Genomic DNA, 21,789 nt, shown 5'->3' on the forward strand with positions numbered 1-21,789 from the left:
CGTGACCAAGTCATGTGATGCATCGTTAGGCTGCCATTTTGGACGTCACGGCTCAAATCAGTTTGAATGCGAGGAAGGCGACAAACAAAAAACATAAAAGAAAAAGGAGCGAGATGCAGAAAACACCTTCACTATCCAGCGACGTATAGGGCATTTACAGGGCAAGCAGAGGGAGAGGTATTTGCAAAAATTGAGGTTAGCAGGCTTAGAGAACGACGTTTACCTGCTTCCACCAGGATTGTTCACTGACGTACGGAAGTACACGAAGCCCTCGTCTTTACCTGACTTCGGCCCACATGATCTGTATACCTATATCGTTAAAAACCCATCGCCATACACAGGTATTGATCTGAAAGCGTATAAGAGTTTGGATGCCTACAAATATTTTGTGTCAGGCTGGGTAACATGCCTACATCAGTGGGTTGTCCCTGGAGCCGGTGGTCGCCATCTTATTACAGCTAAGGTTTGTTCACATTTTCATTTACTTTTGGTCCTCAGGATGAACAAAATGTTATTAAATGTCATTGAAATAACTTCTTAGTCTGTTGAGACATGGCCCGTTATAAATTTGCTGTTACCAGGCAATGACCAAGAACTGTATTATTAGGGTCGGTGTCTGTGTTGTAGCAGTGTACTAGCAGCTAGCTGTTAGCACTAGCTAATGTCAACAACATAGTAGCTAGTATGTTACTGTAGCAATGTTTACGTTCAGTCATTTGGATGACTGTTAAAACCTTTCAGTCTCAAGTTTTTCCTTTACTGTATTTACTAGTTTACTGTAATTATGATCCGGCAGCTACTTCCACCGGATCCAGTGTAAATAGCTGCCGGAGCGCGCTCCGGCTTGCTCCCCCTCAAATTAAGCAGCGCGCTCTGGCTTGCTCCCCCTCAAATTAAGCAGCGTGCTCCGGCTTGCTCCCGGAGCAAGCCGGAGCGCGCTGCTTAATTTGAGGGGGAGCAAGCCGGAGCGCGGTCCGGAACCTCGGCCGGAGCACTCCGGGAGCAAGCCAGAGCGTGCTGCTTAATTTGAGTGGGAGCAAGCCGGAGCGCGCTGCTTAATTTGAGGGGGAGCAAGCCGGAGCGCAGTCCGGAACCTCGTCCGGAGCACTCCGGGAGCAAGCCAGAGCGTGCTGCTTAATTTGAGGGGGAGCAAGCCGGAGTGTGCTGCTTAATTTGAGGGGGAGCAAGCCGGAGCGCGCTGCTTAATTTGAGGGGGAGCAAGCCGGAGTGCGCTCCGGAACCTCGGCCGGAGCACTCCGGGAGCAAGCCGGAGCGCACTGCTTAATTTGAGGGGGAGCAAGCCGGAGCGCGCTCCGGAACCTCGGCCGGAGCACTCTGGGAGCAAGCCGGAGCGCGCTGCTTAATTTGAGGGGGAGCAAGCCGGAGCGCGCTCCGGAACCTCGGCCGGAGCACTCCGGGAGCAAGCCGGAGCGCGCTGCTTAATTTGAGGGGGAGCAAGCCGGAGCGCGCTGCTTAATTTGAGGGGGAGCAAGCCGGAGCGCGGTCCGGAACCTCGGCCGGAGCACTCCGGGAGCAAGCCAGAGCGTGCTGCTTAATTTGAGTGGGAGCAAGCCGGAGCGCGCTGCTTAATTTGAGGGGGAGCAAGCCGGAGCGCAGTCCGGAACCTCGTCCGGAGCACTCCGGGAGCAAGCCAGAGCGTGCTGCTTAATTTGAGGGGGAGCAAGCCGGAGTGTGCTGCTTAATTTGAGGGGGAGCAAGCCGGAGCGCGCTGCTTAATTTGAGGGGGAGCAAGCCGGAGCGCAGTCCAGAACCTCGTCCGGAGCACTCCGGGAGCAAGCCGGAGCGCACTGCTTAATTTGAGGGGGAGCAAGCCGGAGCGCGCTCCGGAACCTCGGCCGGAGCACTCCGGGAGCAAGCCGGAGCGCGCTGCTTAATTTGAGGGGGAGCAAGCCGGAGCGCGCTGCTTAATTTGAGGGGGAGCAAGCCGGAGCGCGGTCCGGAACCTCGGCCGGAGCACTCCGGGAGCAAGCCAGAGCGTGCTGCTTAATTTGAGTGGGAGCAAGCCGGAGCGCGCTGCTTAATTTGAGGGGGAGCAAGCCGGAGCGCAGTCCGGAACCTCGTCCGGAGCACTCCGGGAGCAAGCCAGAGCGTGCTGCTTAATTTGAGGGGGAGCAAGCCGGAGTGTGCTGCTTAATTTGAGGGGGAGCAAGCCGGAGCGCGCTGCTTAATTTGAGGGGGAGCAAGCCGGAGCGCGCTCCGGAACCTCGGCCGGAGCACTCCGGGAGCAAGCCGGAGCGCACTGCTTAATTTGAGGGGGAGCAAGCCGGAGCACGCTCCGGAACCTCGGCCGGAGCACTCCGGGAGCAAGCCGGAGCGCGCTGCTTAATTTGAGGGGGAGCAAGCCGGAGCGCGCTCCGGAACCTCGGCCGGAGCACTCCGGGAGCAAGCCGGAGCGCGCTGCTTAATTTGAGGGGGAGCAAGCCGGAGCGCGCTCCGGCAGCTATTTACACTGGATCCGGTGTAAATAGCTGCTGGATCATAATTACAGTAAACTAGTAAATGCAGTAAAGGAAAAACTTGAGACTGAAAGGTTTTAACAGTCATCCAAATGACTGAACGTAAACATTGCTACAGTAACATACTAGCTACTATGTTGTTGACATTAGCTAGCTTGACCTTCAAAATGGCGGACACCGGGGCGTCACGTGACGCTGTGACGTCAGGTGAAATACCTCAATACTTTCTTTCACCTCCGCAATATTGCACATCTCCGCCCTCTTCTCTTGGAAACTGATGCCAAAATGTTGGTCAATGCGTTTCTTTTCTCGTCTTGACTATTGCAATTCTCTCTTTTATGGTCTCCCTGCCACATCGCTCAATCGCCTGCAGTACATCTATTTCAATGGAGATTATTTCAGTTTATCTTTCGCTTTCGTCTATTTCTTCTTCCTTTCAATTTATTTATTATACCAACACAAAGGCTGTACAATACTTCCTTTCTATTTAGGACAGTTGTTGAAATGGGATTATTTTCTCATGTTATCTGCTGTTTTCACTTTATTCTCACAGTCATGTATTAATAGTATTTATTGGTCATATTGGTTGCAAGCTGCATGAATATTGTGACAGTGAATTATGTGACTAATAAATACTGTTAAGACGTGAGAATGAAGTGAAAGTGGCAAATAACACGAGAAAATAATCCTGTTTCAACAACTGTCTTAAATAGAAAGGAAGTATTGTCCAGCCTTTGTGTTGGTTTAATAAATAAATATAGATAGATAGGAGAGAGATAGAAAGGAAGAACTATACTTAAGAGAAAGATACACTGTACAAGAGAAAAACTGAAATAATCTCCTTATAGTAGTAAGAGAGCCATTAAAAAATGATCAGAGACAACTGGGGGAAAAAATAAAACCCAATAACAGTGAAGGGGACCGCTATAAAGATATAAAGGGGGGGGGAGTCAGGAGATACTTTTCTTGGGGCAAGTTTGATCCGATACGACGTTTTAACACACAAGCCAAATACTGCGAGTGGTAAAATGGCGGCCAGATGGCTTTTCACTCCGACGAGCCTACGCGCTCTTCACCCACAGAGCTCTATATAAAATCTAGAGAGCTAGTCCCCGCTGTAAAGACGAGTGAAGCCATCTGGCCGCCATATTACCACTCTCATCGCGTGTATTTGGCTTGTGTGTTAAACTTGCCTCAAGAAAAGTATCTCCTGCCTCCCCCCTTCATTACGTCCTCCTATTTTCTCAACTTTACCCACATTCCTTACATATCTTTATAGCGCTCCCCTTCACTGCTATTGTTTTTTTCTCTTTTCCAGGTCAGTCTCTGATCTTTTTTTTTTGGAATGGCTCTTTTTTTTTTAATACTATAATTATTTTTTACGGAGATTGTGTTTCTCTTATACAGTGTATCTCTTTCATATATTTCTTCTTCCTTATATATGAGTGAGAGAAAGAGAGAGACATACTCACAGGTGAAATGTCCGTCCACAACCTTTGACCTGACGATTTGTACAGTTCACTGCTGCACATGTAGGCTTTTTTTTTATTTGATTTGTTTATTCAGTAAATAATAATCATACAAACACTATACATGTAAATATGACAATTAAAAACCAGGATAACACATGAAAGCAAAATTGCTTATTTCCACTGTGGTCCTATTGGTCATTTTTCTTGGTCATTAGGCACTTTTCTTCTAATTTTTATCACCAGCTACATAAATAATTTGTCCAATTTTGTCTAGCTTCCCGTAAATGACAGTTCCACTCCGTGATGGGAGTGGCAAGATGGCGGCCAGCTGGCTTCACTCTGACGAGCCTATGAGCTCTCCAGATTTTATATAGAGCTCAGTGAACTCACCACATTGCAGTTTTTTTTTTTAATTGACAACAGTAGAAAAGACACCACTTCCTGTGATTGTTAATATAGAAGGGACATTTACTGCCACCTTCAGCTTTAGAGGTGATATTACAAGACAAATCAATCACAAGTGAGATTAACATAATTGGAACTCAAAGAGATCCGTGTTTGCTGAAGCTGGAATAAAAGCAGAGACTTTATTACACAGAGATAGATACGCTTATCACGTTTATTTAGGTTTTCAATTTATGTAACGAGACTGAACATTAGAACAGTAAAATATAAGTAACACTCATTCCAGCTGAAGAACTTTACAGCAGACAAAGGCCACATTGACCGGGACTCTAGACTTGGTTCATGTGGTGTGTACCTGGAATGATTTGGTAGTGTTGTATTTCAAATAACCAAGTAGAGCACACAGCACAGTTTTGAATGAATGAAGGGGAAGCAAGAAGAGGGCTTTGTTTAAAGTGCTTTCGAATGAGAGTCGAAACCGTCTAGTGCTGGGCTGGGCCATCTGGTACAATCAAAGGTGCTTTGATAAGTGCATTCAGTCAAGATGATTTACTTCAGCCTAAGGGCAAGTCAACAGGCACATACATTTTATACAGGATTAAAAAATAACTAAAAGAGAACGAACAAATCAGCATGGACAGATTTTAACTACTTTAGGTTTCCTTTGTAGATGCACTACAAATCAACAAAATTTGGGGAAATGATTCAAAACTTTACACAACTTTAAATGAACAAACATCAGAAATGAGATCTTCTAAGATTGTAATAAGACGCACTACTTTCATAAAGTAGCTCTATACTGTACGTAACCTTTAATTTCCTTTAAAGCTGCTAATTTGCTTTGACTAAATTCTGTGCCTAGATATTTTGTGGCACTTTTATTTCTTTTCCAATGGCAAAACACCTCAATACAGTCGGGTTAAGATTCTCCTTGAGCAAACGTACTGTATTAATTAAACACAGGCTGGCATTGAGGATTGTTATTCAGTTGTTATTAGCAAAACTGTTTCAAACAGATTCCCACAGAATCTCCTTCTCATATAAAAAAATTTTTTTTTTCTTTTTACAAAGGATAAAACTGAAAACATTACTAAATAAACCAGCGTTTTAAAAGGTGCTAGCATACAAGCAGAAAATGTACAGTGTCTCTACAGGCTGATAGAAGCTCATGTTCAACAGATGACACATTACTGGCCTTACAAATTACAGTGCTTTACTTTCTGAGGAACAGTTATAGTAGACATGGATGACTGAGACACACACATCCTGATTTTCCCTGAGTCAATAAGGACTGGGTTTGATCAGTCGATCAGTGCAAAATTGATCATAAAACATCACCTCTAACCTTTTTTTAAAATATTTATTTGGCTTAATGTAGTGCTTGGGTACACAATATAAAATGATACAGAATTTTTAGCCAAACATCAAAATAAAGCAATAAAACAATTAAGCTTTGATAACATGAATTTGTTAGCAGTAGTTTGACAATCTGACATTAGGTAGTTCGCCAATATGCCATCAAACTAGCTAATGTTAGGTAATCTATTTTTTTGTGTAAAAAGGATAAATTCCTTCCACATCACCTTTACATACAGATTTATCAAAGCTACAGTGTCAAGACAGCTTATGGAGTTATAGCTAGTGCAGCAATAGCATCTTGAAGCAAGATAACTGTATTCAATACCCAATTTTACTGCACACCGCTGTTTATAGTTAGAGTAGTTCTTACCAAGCACACTAGCTATTTTTTTTTATTCTATACACATTCACTGGATATGAGCAATCACGTGCTCTGATTAGCTACTCTACTACTAGGCTATCAGTTCATGTACCGTTAGTAGAGAAAAACAAAATGGTGGAGCATCTTGCTGAACCAACCAAGGATGAAATAAAAACTCTCCTCGAAAAGTTGGAAGGTTAATTTTTTTTTATAAAATGTGTTTTCATTGATCGACTGTTGATGTAAATCTTGTCAACTTTGAATATTTTACTGCGCATGTATGCAATTTGTCACGTAAGCGGAAATGATTTTGTCGTACATTTTGTATAAAAAAAATTATTTATTGAATTCACAAAAAATAAAAATGCTCTGTTTCTCAAAATACAGTGAATGTGGATAGAATAAAACAATTATTCCACTCAATCTCATTGTACATGGTTTATAGCCAACTCGGTGCTATGCGCTTCATCAACTATCAGCTCATGTACGACCTGATTTCGTGGAATAACTATTAAATGTTTTTAACTATTACAATGACAAGAGCCTCCACCATTATGGTGCTATTATCTAGCTGTTTATGTTTACATCAAATTCGCAATCAAATTCTGATTGGTTAAAAGGTATTGATTAATTTCCTATAACAGCAGTTCTGACAGGAATGCTGGCTGGAATTCAAACTTAATATGGTATTGTTTCTATTTTAACAGCTCATTCACAGGGACTTGTATGACAGATTTGCATGTTATCGAAACCTATGTAAGCTTTATAAGTCAGTCAATCAGTGTTCCACCATGGGAGAGTCTTCAGTGCAGTCTGATTTCTCGATAACATGACAAACTGCGTTTTCTGTCTTACGAACTTTGACAGAGGGGAAAAAAAGTTGCAGGTGAGGAAACAACTTGTATAGCTGCCATAATGTTAGTCCTAACAGGTACTTACTTATACCACGAACAGTCTACAAATGTTAAATGTTACTATAAATGGATAAAAGTATGAACTATTTTTTTTGTTTGGGTTTTGTGGAATATTTTCCTAGAACAGTACGTCCAAAAACATTTCGTTCATTATACAACATATTCCGGCACCACATTCTTGTATAATACCATACTAATCCTAGTTACCTAGCTTTAACCACAGATTTTTGTAATTATTCCAAAACATATTTCATTTCTTCTGTCTGGATCATAAGTAAAATATGTTATCAGGCTGGACCACAGTAGTTTGTGAACGAAACAACTTTAGGTAAAGGCAATTCGCATACAAGAGCCATTTTGTTTCACAGCTGTAGGCATGCTATTACTCTGGCAGTGTATTTTAATCAAACCACTTCCATGGAAATATCTTTTTAACACCTGAGCTGCCCATTAGTGTGACAGATGAGACGTGTGTTTGACAATGTATATAACGTGTATATATAATGAGAGAGACAGGAAAGATCTGCTACACTGCTGTTTGTTCAAGATGTTCTGCATGTTGTCAGGTGTTTCAGGTTGATCAGATATAATTATTTAAATTTATTTCGAATAACCGTGCAATGCAAAGAATGTTATTTTGTTAAAAGCTACGAAACAATTTGAGCGATAAAGAGAGCAAAATGCTGTGATGCCATTTGGGAACTGAAAGAGTCGACTCATGTTGGTGAGCTGAGCGAAAAGATCCAGGATTACAATCAATTTGATCAAGAAAGTTTGTATGTTCAGTTTTCATTCTTTTCGAAATAGAACCTTTGTGTCTTGAGTTTATATTAGTTAAGAATATCCATACTTTTTTTTTTAAATATATGTTTTCAAGTCTGGAAACAAGTACCTTAAATTCCCAGATGTTCCAAACTCCTGCAAATTGTGGAATTAAAATTATCCGCCAGTTTCACTTACAAAGTAGCCAGCTTTAAAGAAACCAATGTGGCCATGTCATATGATCAAATTTGCGACTGGTTGATCAAATATAACTTTGCAATTTTACACCTTCCACTCATAAAAATCAGGATGTGCACCGAGACCCTGCTCTAGATCTGACATGTGCATGACATATGGAACTAAAGTGTTTTGACATCACGTGAAAATGCCTCTGGAAGCTTGGATTGGTCCAGTACACTCAAAAAAAAAAAAAAAAAAAAAAAAGGCAATGAAAAAATAACATGAAATTTCTTCAGCACATCACGATAACTGTTCGCTGTCAAAAACAAAGTTCACAAAGTCCGTAGCGGCCATGAGGTCGTCTTCCTCTTCCTCATCTTCCTCATCCTTGTCTTCATCCTGAGCTGAAGATCTTGGAGGAAGCAAGCCGTTGTGCTTCAGCAGCGAGTCCTTCGAGCCTCTAGTGTGTGCCCTCACACTCGGCTCCCTGCAGTCTGTAACTCCGCTGGCCTGCTTCCCGGCCATCTTTCTCATCTGTCTTTTCTCTAACACATCCTCTTCTTCCTCATCCGATTCGATACGGTTCAGGCTTTTACGGAGCGGCCTTTTTTCTTCATCGGATGCACCAGCATCTCCTTCCTCGTCTGATTCCTCCTCTTCCTCACTTGTACTTCTTGCTGGTTTTAGTTTGAGCTGTTTGTGCCTCTGTTTCGAGTCTTCCCTTGTGGACTGTCTCTTTCTGCCTCGGGGTCTGCTCCTCGAGTCAGACTCCTCCTCAGCCTCGGAATCCTTAGAAATAACGGATGCTGGAATAAAACGCAAGTAAAATTAGAATATATATAAGCATATAAGCTTTAATAATTGAGTGACCTGATGTTTAATATATTATTTACTTAACCATTAAAATCTGCACTAACAGTACATTTTAAATTAATTTACACCACAGCGTTGTTGAATTCTCAAACCTGACTGGTCAGAAGGTGTTCAATCGTTCTGTCTAATACAAATCACAGGTTTATATGAATGTGCTTATTCTAATATTGACTTGTTTCTATAATAAATCATTCACAGGGACTTGTTGGACGAGCCAAATAATCTAGACCAGGGTTGTCAACCTTTTCTGCTTTAAGGCCCACCTGTTCATACCTGTAGCGAGTCTGGGCCCATTAAAAAAAGATCCCCAATTATTTTGGCTCACCTATCCTATTAGAATCTAATAATCTCTTGTCAAGTGTATTAATGGGATGCAACATCACTCCCCATAACAGATGGGAGCCCAGGAATTAAATAAATGCAATAAAAACAATTTTTTTAAATTGTAGGTATTGTATTTAAAAGTGTATGGATGTGCCAGAAGCCAAACCATGCATGCAGGGCATTCTCAGTCAAAAGGGATTATCCATCCATTATCTGTAATTGCTTATCCTGTGCAGGGTCGCGGGCAAGCTGGAGCCTATCCCAGCTGACTATGGGCGAGAGGCAGGGGACACCCTGGACAAGTCACCAGGTCATCACAGGGCTGAAACATAGAGACAAACATCCATTCACATTCACACCTCCAGTCAATTTAGAGCCACCAATTAGCCTAACCTGCATGTCTGTGGACTGTGGGGGAAACCGGAGCACCCGAAGGAAACCCACGCAGACATGGGGAGAACATGCAAACTCCACACAGAAAAGCCTCCGTTGGCCACTGCGCTTGAACCCAGAACCTTCTTGTGTGAGGCGACAGTGCTAACCACTACACCACCGTGCTGCCTCAAAAGGGATTAGTGATCCAAAAGTGGAGTCTGGTCGATTAACATAAGAACTTATTGCCATGTTTGTGTACAGAAAACAAGCAAGTTATTAAAACCAAGAAGTACACTCAAAAGAATTGGATATAGAAACCACTAAATGGGATAGATCCTGTAATGGAATTTTTCTATTACATATTATGGAATATACCATCAAAGGGAATATATATGATGACTAAGGACAATTCCTTCTATGGTAAGAGTTTAAATCCTTGTATTTGATTGGGTTATGGTTTTTAACAGAATGTTCCACAAGGATATAAAGGCCATCAAGAAAGGGGAGCGGCGCACGCGTCCCGAACCTTTTTTTTTTGCTCTGCTTTTCTCTTTGCATTGAGAAACCAACAATAAAGATTGTTTTTCTCTGCTTGCATCCAAACAAGTGAGAACGGCAGGATCCCAAGTGTGGCTGGGAAAAAAAAAAAAATAAATATACATATATATATATATAAATATATATATATATATATATATAAAAAGATGGGACAAAGTACAAATTGTAAATAAAAATGAAATGCAATGATGTGGAAGTTTCAAAATTCCATATTTTATTCAGAATAGAACATAGATGACATATGTTTAAACTGAGAAAATGTATCATTTAAAGAGAAAAATTAGGTGATTTTAAATTTCATGACAACAACACATCTCAAAAAAGTTGGGACAAGGCCATGTTTACCACTGTGAGACATCCCCTTTTCTCTTTACAACAGTCTGTAAACGTCTGGGGACTGAGGAGACAAGTTGCTCAAGTTTAGGGATAGGAATGTTAGCCCATTCTTGTCTAATGTAGGATTCTAGTTGCTCAACTGTCTTAGGTCTTTTTTGTCATATCTTCAGTTTTATGATGCGCCAAATGTTTTCTATGGGTGAAAGATCTGGACTGCAGGCTGGCCAGTTCAGTACCCGGACCCTTCTTCTATGCAGCCATGATGCTGTAATTGATGCAGCATGTGGTTTGGCATTGTCATGTAGGAAAATGCAAGGTCTTCCCTGAAAGAGACGTCGTCTGGATGGGAGCATATGTTGCTCTAGAACCTGGATATACCTTTCAGCATTGATGGTGTCTTTCCAGATGTGTAAGCTGCCCATGCCACACGCACTAATGCAACCCCATACCATCAGAGATGCAGGCGTCTGAACTGAGCGCTGATAGCAACTTGGGTCGTCCTTCTCCTCTTTAGTCCGAATGACACGGCGTCCCTGATTTCCATAAAGAACTTCAAATTTTGATTCGTCTGACCACAGAACAGTTTTCCACTTTGCCACAGTCCATTTTAAATGAGCCTTGGCCCAGAGAAGACGTCTGCGCTTCTGGATCATGTTTAGATACGGCTTCTTCTTTGAACTATAGAGTTTTAGCTGGCAACGGCGGATGGCACGGTGAATTGTGTTCACAGATAATGTTCTCTGGAAATATTCCTGAGCCCATTTTGTGATTTCCAATACAGAAGCATGCCTGTATGTAATGCAGTGCCGTCTAAGGGCCCGAAGATCACGGGCACCCAGTATGGTTTTCCGGCCTTGACCCTTATGCACAGAGATTCTTCCAGATTCTCTGAATCTTTTGATGATATTATGCACTGTAGATGATGATATGTTCAAACTCTTTGCAATTTTACACTGTCGAACTCCTTTCTGATATTGCTCCACTATTTGTCAGTGCAGAATTAGGGGGATTGGTGATCCTCTTCCCATCTTTACTTCTGAGAGCCGCTGCCACTCCAAGATGCTCTTTTTATACCCAGTCATGTTAATGACCTATTGCCAGTTGACCTAATGAGTTGCAATTTGGTCCTCCAGCTGTTCCTTTTTTGTGCCTTTAACTTTTCCAGCCTCTTATTGCCCCTGTCCCAACTTTTTTGAGATGTGTTGCTGTCATGAAATTTCAAATGAGCCAATATTTGGCATGAAATTTCAAAATGTCTCACTTTCAACATTTGATATGTTGTCTATGTTCTATTGTGAATACAATATCAGTTTTCGAGATTTGTAAATTATTGCATTCCGTTTTTATTTACAATTTGTACTTTGTCCCAACTTTTTTGGAATCAGGGTTGTATATATATATATATATATATATATATATATATATATATATATAAATTTTTTTCCTGTTTTGGAAGCAATCTGAACAAGGTCTATGGACACAGATCTGCGTCTGTAGTCCACAAGCCGAGTGAGGTGAAGGACACAAGGGAAGTTCACCACTGCCGCTGGGACAGAGTGATTTGGTGAGAGAAAAATTCTTGCATGCTATTTTTGACTAAAATTACTAATTTATTAATCTGCTGATCTGGAATGGTTGAAAGATCATAGTGCGGAATCTTGAATTGTGTAGTTATGCATGTTAAAAACATTTTTTAATAGATATGTGACTGTGTACATATACTAGTGCATCTCAAAAAATTAGAATACCATGAAAAAGTTCCTTTTTTCATAATTTAATTCAAAAAGGTAAACTTTCATATATTCTATATTCATTACATGTAAAGTGAAATATTTAAAGCCTTTTTTGTTTTAATTTTGATGATTATGGCTTATAGCTCATGAAAATCAGAAATCCAGTATCTCAAATTATTAGAATATTCCCTAAGATCAATCAAAAAAAGGATTTACAATATAGAAATGTCCAACTTCTGAAAAGTATATTCATTTATACACTCAATACTTGGTTGGGGCTCCTTTACCATGAATTACTGTATCAGTGCGGTGTGGCATGGAGGTGATCAGTCTGTGGCACTGCTGAGGTGTTATTGAAGCCCACGTTGCTTTGATAGTGGCCTTCAGCGTATCTGTATTTTTGGGTTGGGTGTTTCTCATCTTCCTCTTGACAATACCCCATAGATTCTCTATGGGGTTCAGGTCAGGCAAGTTGGCTGGCCAATCAAACACAGTAATATCATGGTCAGCAAACCATTTGGTAGTAGTTTTGGCACTGTGGGTAGGTGCTAAGTCCTGCTGGAAAAGGAAATCAGCATCTCCAAAAAGCTCGTCAGCAGATGGAAGCATGAAGTGCTCTAAAATCTCCTGGTAGATGGCTGAGTTGACTTTGGACTTGATAAAATACAGTGGACCAACACCAGCAGATGACATGGCACCCCAAATCATCACAGACTGTGGAAACTTCACACTGGGCTTCAAACACCTTGGATTCTGTGCCTCTCCACTCTTCCTCCAGACTCTAGAACCGCGATTTCCAAATTAAATGCAAAATGTACTTTCATCTGAAAAGAGGACTTTGGACCACTGAGCAACAGTCCATTTCTTTCTCTCCTTAGCCCAGATAAGACACTTCTGACATTGTCTCTGGCTCAGGAGTAGCTTGATATTAGGAATGCGAAAGTTGTATCCCCTTTCTTGAAGATGTCTGTTCGTGATGGGTCTTGATACACTGACACCAGCCTCAGTCCACTCCTTGTGAAGCTCTCCGAAGTTCTTGAATCAACTTTTCTTGACAGTCCTCTCAAGACTACGGCCATCCCTGTTGCTTGTGCACCTTTTCCAGCCACCCTTTTCAGCAATGACCTTTTGTGGCTTACCCTCCTTGTGGAGGGCATCAGTGATCATCTTCTGGACAACAGTCAAGTCAGCAGTCTTCCCCATGATTGTGGTTGTGTGTACTGAACTAGACCAAGAGATACACTGTGTTCATACTGTTTTACTCAAACTCGAAATGAAATATTCTAATATTTTGAGATGGTTTTTTTATGTTTTTGTACTGTATGCCATACTGATTAAAATTAAAATAGAAAAATGCTTGAAACATTTTAGTTTATGTGTAATGAGTCTATAATATATAACATTTTCACTTTCTTAAATAACTGATGGAAAATATTGAACTTTTTCACAATATTCAAATTTTTTGAGATGCACTAGTATATTAAGAGAGAAAAAGTCCACTTTTCTTTAAGCTAAGGTTTGTGGAAATCTTGCCTGTATTTTGACAAAGATACAGTATTTGTGTGGCCACACACGTGTCTGGGACATGGTACGGAGAATAAACTTTCACATTCCAGATAGCAGACAACAAATAGAGTATTATTGGATTAGCATAATATAAAATGGGACAGAAGGAGTCCAAGCAAGAGAAAGGTTCGGTTCCGCTACCACGGTTGCCCAATATAATTTTTATGACTACCAGTTATGGCCTGAAGTCATGTTCCCAGTTCAGGTTTTGGGTAGAGAAATGTGGGTTCCCTGAAGGGGGAGATTTCAGTTTGAAGCAATTAAATACACTCAGAGATTAAAGCATGTTGAACAAGATGATGAGAAATGTAAGATAAAGGATAAAGTACATATAGATTGGCCTGCCTTTGACATGTGGATGGCAGAAGCGTGGACAAGAAATAGACGCTCACAACCACCAGAGACGGGGAAGTGAGAAAAGGGTCGCTGGTGCTACTGCTACTTCTGTTCTCGCTTTGTCTTCTCCCTCTTTTTCCTCCATGTTGTGTGTTAAGCAGGTTTCATCCTCCAGACTGTATCTGGACATGACTCATTAGACTCATGCCCGCCTCAGGCCCCTCCCCAGCAGGAAAATGTAGACGTGTCACCAGAACAAGACCTGCCACCATATCTAGCAGAGGCTGGGACAACTTCTCTTGTAGCAAACCGCATCCGCAGCAAAAAGGGACTCAGAGCCGTGGGGAGAGATGCCGACATGACCATGCCTGGATGAATGGTTGAAGTGGCAGGACCGGAGGGAGGCCCAGTGTTTGTCCACCAACCCTGGACAAATGAAGACATCAGGCAGCTGGCTAGTAGTCATCTGGCGGATCCTAGGGTTGTGGGAGGAGAGAAGGCTGGAGAGCTGCTGCGAGTCTTCTGCGCTGAATTCAAGCCCATGTCCTTCGAGCTCCGGCACATCTATGCATTGCAGCTGGGCCTGGACATGCATAAAATAGTGGGTGCCTTTGAGGCCAACAACGTGTAAGCTGTGCATCCGAACCCAGAAGCCAAGGCTAATAACGCATACCAGCTGTTCATCAACAGACTGTATGAGGTGCTGAAAAACGCATTCCCAGTCTGAATGGACATGAATCAGGTATCCACATGCAAGCAGTGAGATGATGAAACTGTAATGCAGTACCTCCAGAGGCTCATGGAGGTACACGACGCTCACTCGGGGTTGCCGAAGCCTCCTGAGGGTAATAACGAGATGACCCCGTATGAAGCACATTTGAAGAATGCTTGGCTGAATGGCATGAGGCCGGAGCTTGCTCAAGCATGCAAAGACTGTAAAGCTGCTTTGCGACAATGTTTATTGTTAAAAGCGCTATACAAATAAACTTGATGATTTGAAAGACAGCTGCATCATCTGGGAAATGTGCAGACTGACAGAACTAATTTTATCTAAGTGCATGCAGAGAAGCAGGCAAAATAACAGACTGAAAAGGCTAACAGAAAGAAGGAAGACACTCTGCACAAAGCCATGCTCACCATGGTCCTAACCCACCCTGAGCATCCACACGCTGGACGTGGGAGAGGACGAGGATAGGGCAGAGGCAGGGGAAGAGGACGGAACATGGGTGGCCAACGAGGACGTTACAACTGCGGCAAAATGGGGCATTGAGCAAAGGATTGCCCTGAAGCAAGTGCAAACAGGCAGGCACGCAATGGCAATGACTGACTGGGAGACACTCCTTCCTCTTCTTTCTCTCTCTCTCTCTGCCCTCTTACAATGAAGAAATGTTTGCTGCACTTCCTACGAATTTACCTATCTTGCTTTCGTGGCGCACCCAAAATAGGTGACCACAGGTCTTTAAGTGTATTACTACTTTTGTTTAGTATTTCATATTTCTTAACTATTATTACTTTAGAACGGCCTAGTGCCTAGTAGGAACATAAACGCGTGACACAGGTGCCGCAGTTGCGTCTGGGTTGCTAAGGGGGCGGACCACCGCTCAGCCCTCAGATGCACTTTGGATGAAGTATGTGAAAGCAGCAGCCTGTGTCATCTCATCATTTTATCCACCTGTTTTACAGGTTAGTACTGGGTAAAACCCCCCGTCATTGTTCTAGTGCCTGTAACTCATGACTGTTTGTTTGATCATTTGTTTTTGTGTGATTTCGAACTCTAAATATAGAAGTTATATTAGAAAGTTTCCCATTGTATGAAGCGGCTAGCTGAGGTAAACATTCAGCTGCCGTCTCATGAGCTATCCGTGGCGGTAAACTAAAGTGCCTCAGACTGTTAGCTGCCGTCTACGAGCTAGCTGGATTCCTTGAGATCCTATTCATTTATATAGCGAACTGCTAACTTAGCATTGTGAGCTCCCGAACACTGTTGACACTCTTTAGACACTGTTATTTCATGAAGTTTCATGGGTATAAATACGTTCACCCACTGCTTGTATGAAATGGATAATATACAATGTTTTTTGAGTATAAATAAGTTAAGACACACTGGAGGTAAGATGCATAATCTAATGAAGTTTCAAGAGTATAAATAGATAAATACACACTGATTATAAGACATGATTATTTTAATAAGTTAAACGAGGACAGAGGATTAAATATGCTGATGTACGGAATGCTATATTGTAAAGTATGGACACGGAATACAGTTTTGATATACAGTTAGCCTGTAGCAATGAATGTAAATACTGAGATATGACACTGAAATGAATGGTTTTCATCTTGAATAATTGATTGAATATAAAGTATGTAACTGTAATCACTTGGATACATTAATATTGTCGTTTGATAAGTAAGTTTGAATGGTTGAATGTTCTAATCGTTGTGTTAGTCCTTGCTATGAAATGGAATTCTATCCAGTATGACTGTTCAGCCAGTTGGTTTATTAGGCAGCTACATGTAGCCTGTATTTAAAGAAATGAAGACCAAGTTTAATTCAGCCATATTATCGCTTGTGTAAAGGTGACTGTGAATGTATGTTTGGAATACATGAGCATGTTTAATGAGTGCTGACAATATGAATGTATTGAACATGTCTGGGGCGGCACAGTGGTGTAGTGGTTAGCGCTGTCGCCTCACAGCAAGAAGGTCCTGGGTTCGAGCCCCGGGGCCGGCGAGGGCCTTTCTGTGTGGAGTTTGCATGTTCTCCCCGTGTCCGCGTGGGTTTCCTCCGGGTGCTCCGGTTTCCCCCACAGTCCAAAGACATGCAGGTTAGGTTAACTGGTGACTCTAAATTGACCGTAGGTGTGAGTGTGAATGGTTGTCTGTGTGTCAGCCCTGTGATGACCTGGCGACTTGTCCAGGGTGTACCCCGCCTTTCGCCCATAGTCAGCTGGGATAGGCTCCAGCTTGCCTGCGACCCTGTGGAAGGATAAAGCGGCTAGAGATAATGAGATGAGATGAGATGAGATGAACGTCTGGTGATAAACCACACGTATAAGAGATTATTGCATATTGATATTCTAACATGATTGGAAGTAAATAAAAGATGCACTTTGGATGAAGTATGTGAAAGCAGCAGCCTGTGTCATCTCGTCATTTTATCCACCTGTTTTACAGGTACATTATCTTTATTACTGCTGGTACCACTCTTGGGACCCGTAATAAATTTTTGGGGGCTCGTCCGGGATCTTCTTCTGTCACCAACCATGGGGAAGTTGATCCAGTGATTCCAGAACCACGAGGCCACGGTGAGGCGGCGTGACGTGACTGCAACCAGGACAACAGCTGGTGGGTGTCCAAGAGGGTGACTGGATCTCGTTGGGAGTCTTCACTCTAGGAGAGGGAACTGCACTGCTGTGTCATCAGAGGAGCACGTCATGGGCTCCACACGCAAAGAACTCATTTGGGGCATCACAAAGAACTTGTACAAGCTGTCAGGTACTCAGGCTTACCATCTTGCAAAAGACATTGCTGCAGGTTGGGAAGATGTCAACACACTGGAGCCGTCTGATGAAGAGGGGTGTGTGGAGTATATTCTTAGGTACATGAAGTCTGATAGCTTGCAGAGTTCTGAAGATGAGGGTATGAGTCAGCTGTTAATGTTGAATGATCTTGTGTGTAATGTGACTGCAATTTCTGATTCAGTTGTCTTAACAAAAGGTACAGCACAGGTCAAAGACACATTCACTGCTACATCGCCAGCAGTAGGTTACACACATGCTACACCTGATCTACCACCCCCCAGCAGTACACAGTACACTGCCCTTCCATCAGCCACCACCAGTACCACACAGCATGGCACACAACACCACACACACACAAACACTAACATGAATCAGTACATAGGCCAGCCTCCAACCACCCACTTAATAAACATGCCCAGTTCAGTACATATGCCTTATGCAGGTGAGTCAGAACCACTTTCACCACCACTTCACACACAGTCACAGGCAGCCTTAGGTGGGATGGTTTCCTTAAGGGACCTGTCTTATCTCCAGCGTAGGGAGTTTAAAGTACATGGGGGACAGATTGGGGACCACAGCTCTGACGTCACATACAACAGCATTTGTAAGCAGATTGATGAGGGAGTCCGAGAGGGGTTCTCTGAGACAGAGGTGGCCAGGGGGGTGCTGAAGATTGTCAAGCCTGGCATCTTCAAGGACATGCTCATCAACAAAGATGGACTCACTGTCAGTGAGCTCAAGGGCTTTCTCAGGTCTCACCTCTGTGAGAAGGCGAGCACAGAGCTGTTCCAGGAACTCATGTGTGCTAAGCAGAACGACCAAGAGTTTCCTCAACAGTTCCTCTACCGCATGATTGGGCTCAAGCAAAAGATCCTGTTCCAGTCAAGGCAGGTGAGTTCAGACATCCGCTATGACTCCAGGACCATCCAGGAAGTCTTCCTTCACACCATCTATCAGGGCCTGGGTTCAGCGCACTCCAACATTAGGCAGCAGCTCAGACCATTCCTCTCCAACAGCCACATCACTGACGAGGAGATTCTCTGCCATGTTATGAGAATAATCAGTGACAAGAACGAACACCAGCGCAGACTCGGTCGGGGCCCTCGCCAGAAGACAGCTCATGCACACAGTGTCCAGAGGGATGGAGTAGACTGGCCTGCTGACAAGAGAGACAGTGAGTCCATACAGCAGCTCAATGCAAAGGTGGAGGCTCTAACCAACATGGTGGCAGCCTTGATGGACCAACAGACAGCACAAGCACCCCATTTGAGAACTCAGTCTAACTCAGCCCACCATCAGCCTCTCCAAGTACACCCTCCTACAGGCCTGCCATCTGCCATGAGGAGAGGAAGGACACCGATCTGCAGCAGTTGCACACAACAAGGCCTACAGAGCTGTAGCCAATGCTTTGTTTGTGGAGACCCAGGGCATCGAGCAATTGGCTGTTTAAAGAGAAGCCAGCAGCAGGGAAACGGCAGCCGGTCTCTGTTGAGGGACAATCAGAGGCCAGCCCACAGCTCCAGTCCCAGCCACTGGCATCAAGGTGCCAGCAAAGACAGTTCAAGGTGAGTGAGCGTGAGAGAAGAGCCAACCATGTTCGCTCACAGAGAACATCAACGTTAAGTGAACATCCAAGTCACACTGTGCCACTGGTTGGTAGAAAGAGCCTGCTAAACTGCTTCATCAGTGGTTATGCCGCTACAGTTCTGTTTGACTCTGGATCACAAGTCAGCATTATCGACAGATCCTGGAAAGAAGCATTTATCCCTGATCATCCAGTATGACTCTTGGAGGAACTCCTTGACTCAGGGGAAAGTTTGAACTTTCGTGCTGTGAACGGAAACTCCATTCCATATGACGGGTGGGTGGAACTTACAGTCAACCTCCCGGGTAATGACAATCCCAGCCTCACCATGCAGGTTCCTTTTCTGGTCAGTCAGCTCCCTCTTGCCCAGCCTCTACTTGGCGCCAATGTCCTGCAGGAGATGATCAACAGCCAGGCACCAGCTGCAGAGGCACAAGCCATTGTCCTCAGTCTCCTGCGTAAAGCTCTTTGTGTGGGAGAAGAGGAGGCTGACACCATGGTCAACTTGGTACAAGCCACGGAACCACCAGGCTGCAGTAACCTTAAGAGTTAACAGAAATAACATCATCATTCCATCTGGGAAAACCACACATGTGCGATGCAGAGTACCACCTACCTTCAACGTCACCAACCGCCTTGTCCTCTATGAGCCAGCAGAGAACACAAACCTTGATCAGCTCAGTGTTGGAGAAGGCCTGCTAGAGATCAGTCCGGGCAGATGGCCTTGTGTGAGTGTTCCAGTCTCCAACCACACAAAGCATGAGATCATCTTGCCAAAAAGGACCCAGCTAGGCCCCATCCAGCATGTGAACCCTCACCCTTGAGGTAGGCAAAGAAGCCCAGTCAGCTGAACCAACACCACCTGGAATAGTGAGGGCTGAGGTGAGCACTGTCATTGCTCCTAGCGCCTCCACTGCCAACCTGTGGCATCCACCTGTTGACCTCAGTCACCTCAGCCCTGAACAGCAAGAGGTACTTGGGAAAATGCTGTATGAGGAGTCTGCTGCATTTGCCCAAGACAGCAACGACATTGGGTGTATTCCCTCTCTTCAGATGTCCATTAGGCTCAAAGATGACATCCCTGTTCAGAGGGCTTATGCGTCCGTCCCGAAGCCACTGTACAAGGAAGTAAAAGAATACATACAGGAGCTACTAGTGAAGGGTTGGATTGTTAAGTCCCAGTCGCCATATGCTGCACCAATCGTCTGTGTGAGGAAAAAGGATGGATCCCTTCGCCTTTGTATTGACTACCGTCTCCTCAACAAAAAGACTGTTCCAGACCGACACCCACTCCCACGCATCCAAGACTTGATTGACTCCCTTGGAGGCTACAGTTGGTTTTCCATCTTAGACCAAGGCAAAGCTTACCACCAAGGCTTCATTGCTGAAGGATCGAGGCATCTGACTGCGTTCACAATGCCCTGGGGCTTATATGAGTGGGTCAGGATCCCCTTTGGGTTGTCCAATGCACCAGCCGCCTTCCAACGAAGCATGGAGGAAATGCTCGACACGCTGAGAGACGACTGCTGCATACCTTACCTTGATGATGTCCTCTGTTTTTCCAAGTCCTTTGAGGGCCATGTCTTCCAAGCCCTGCAGCACCACGGTGTGAAATTGAGGCCAGAGAAATGCGAGTTATTCTGCAAAGAGGTCAGGTACGTGGGCCGGCTGGTGTCTGCAGATGGTGTGAGGGTGGATCCGAAAGACCTTGAGGCAGTACGTGCACTGAAAGACAAAGTACCACACACAGTGGGAGATGTCCGGAGGTTGCTTGGCTTTCTGAGCTACTACCAGGCATATGTCCAAGACTTTTCCTGCATAGCAAGGCCACTGTATGAGTTACTACAGGGGAAACGTGAGGTAGAGCTGCCAAAGTCATCAAGAGGGAAGACCAAGGGACCCCAACTCCCCTCAGGTACACCTGTGGAGTGGAAAGCTGAGCACCAGCAGATTCTTGAGCGCCTCATTGACATCCTGACACACCCACCGGTGTTGGCCTATCCAAACTTCGATCAGCCCTTGGTCGTTCACACTGACGCTTCTCAGCTGGGCTTGGGTGCAGTCCTCTACCAGAACCAAGATGGCAGGATGAGAGTGATTGGCTACGGATCTCGAACATTAACAGCAGCGGAACGGAATTACCACCTCCACAGTGGAAAGCTTGAGTTTTTGGCCTTGAAGTGGGCAGTCTGCGACAAGTTCAGGGACTACTTGTACTACGCTCCTCATTTCATAGTCTACACTGATAACAACCCCCTGACCTATGTCATGAGTAGTGCCAAGCTGAATGCAGTGGGCCATCGTTGGGTAGGGGAGCTTGCCGACTTCCACTTTGAGATCAGGTACCGGCCAGGCAAGCAGAACATTGATGCAGACACACTCTCCCGTTGTCCTGTAGACATCGATACCTTCATGAGTACATGCTCAGAAAGACTTTCACAAGAGGCTGTGGCTGCCACCTGGGATGGGAGCAGAATGGCCCAACAGAGTGATGTGGCATGGGTAGCAGCCCTCAATATCACAGCACAACAACAGAATCAGTCCGTGCCCTTTCCAGTGATCAGCCCTGAGGAACTGGCATGTGAGCAGCAGAAAGACCCTGTCATTGGGAAGATCCTGACTCTTAAAGAGAGGACAGCAGCGCTGACTGAA

At 44.0% G+C, this 21,789-nt stretch overlaps 1 protein-coding gene across 3 annotated transcripts in view; it reads right to left on the reverse strand.

Annotated features, from left to right (window-relative positions):
* Positions 1-4,550: 4,550 nt before the first annotated feature.
* The window catches only part of rsf1a (remodeling and spacing factor 1a), a 112,603-nt gene continuing 95,364 nt past the window's right edge, over positions 4,551-21,789 (reverse strand). For all 3 annotated transcript variants that reach the window (XM_060923473.1, XM_060923472.1, XM_060923474.1), the window contains one exon: positions 4,551-8,736. In XM_060923473.1, the coding sequence (XP_060779456.1) occupies positions 8,231-8,736 (506 nt within the window). In that variant the 3' untranslated portion in view covers positions 4,551-8,230. The remainder of the gene's footprint in view (positions 8,737-21,789) is intronic.

The sequence above is a fragment of the Neoarius graeffei genome, chromosome 6 (assembly GCF_027579695.1).
Source record: "Neoarius graeffei isolate fNeoGra1 chromosome 6, fNeoGra1.pri, whole genome shotgun sequence".
Taxonomy (NCBI): domain Eukaryota; kingdom Metazoa; phylum Chordata; class Actinopteri; order Siluriformes; family Ariidae; genus Neoarius; species Neoarius graeffei.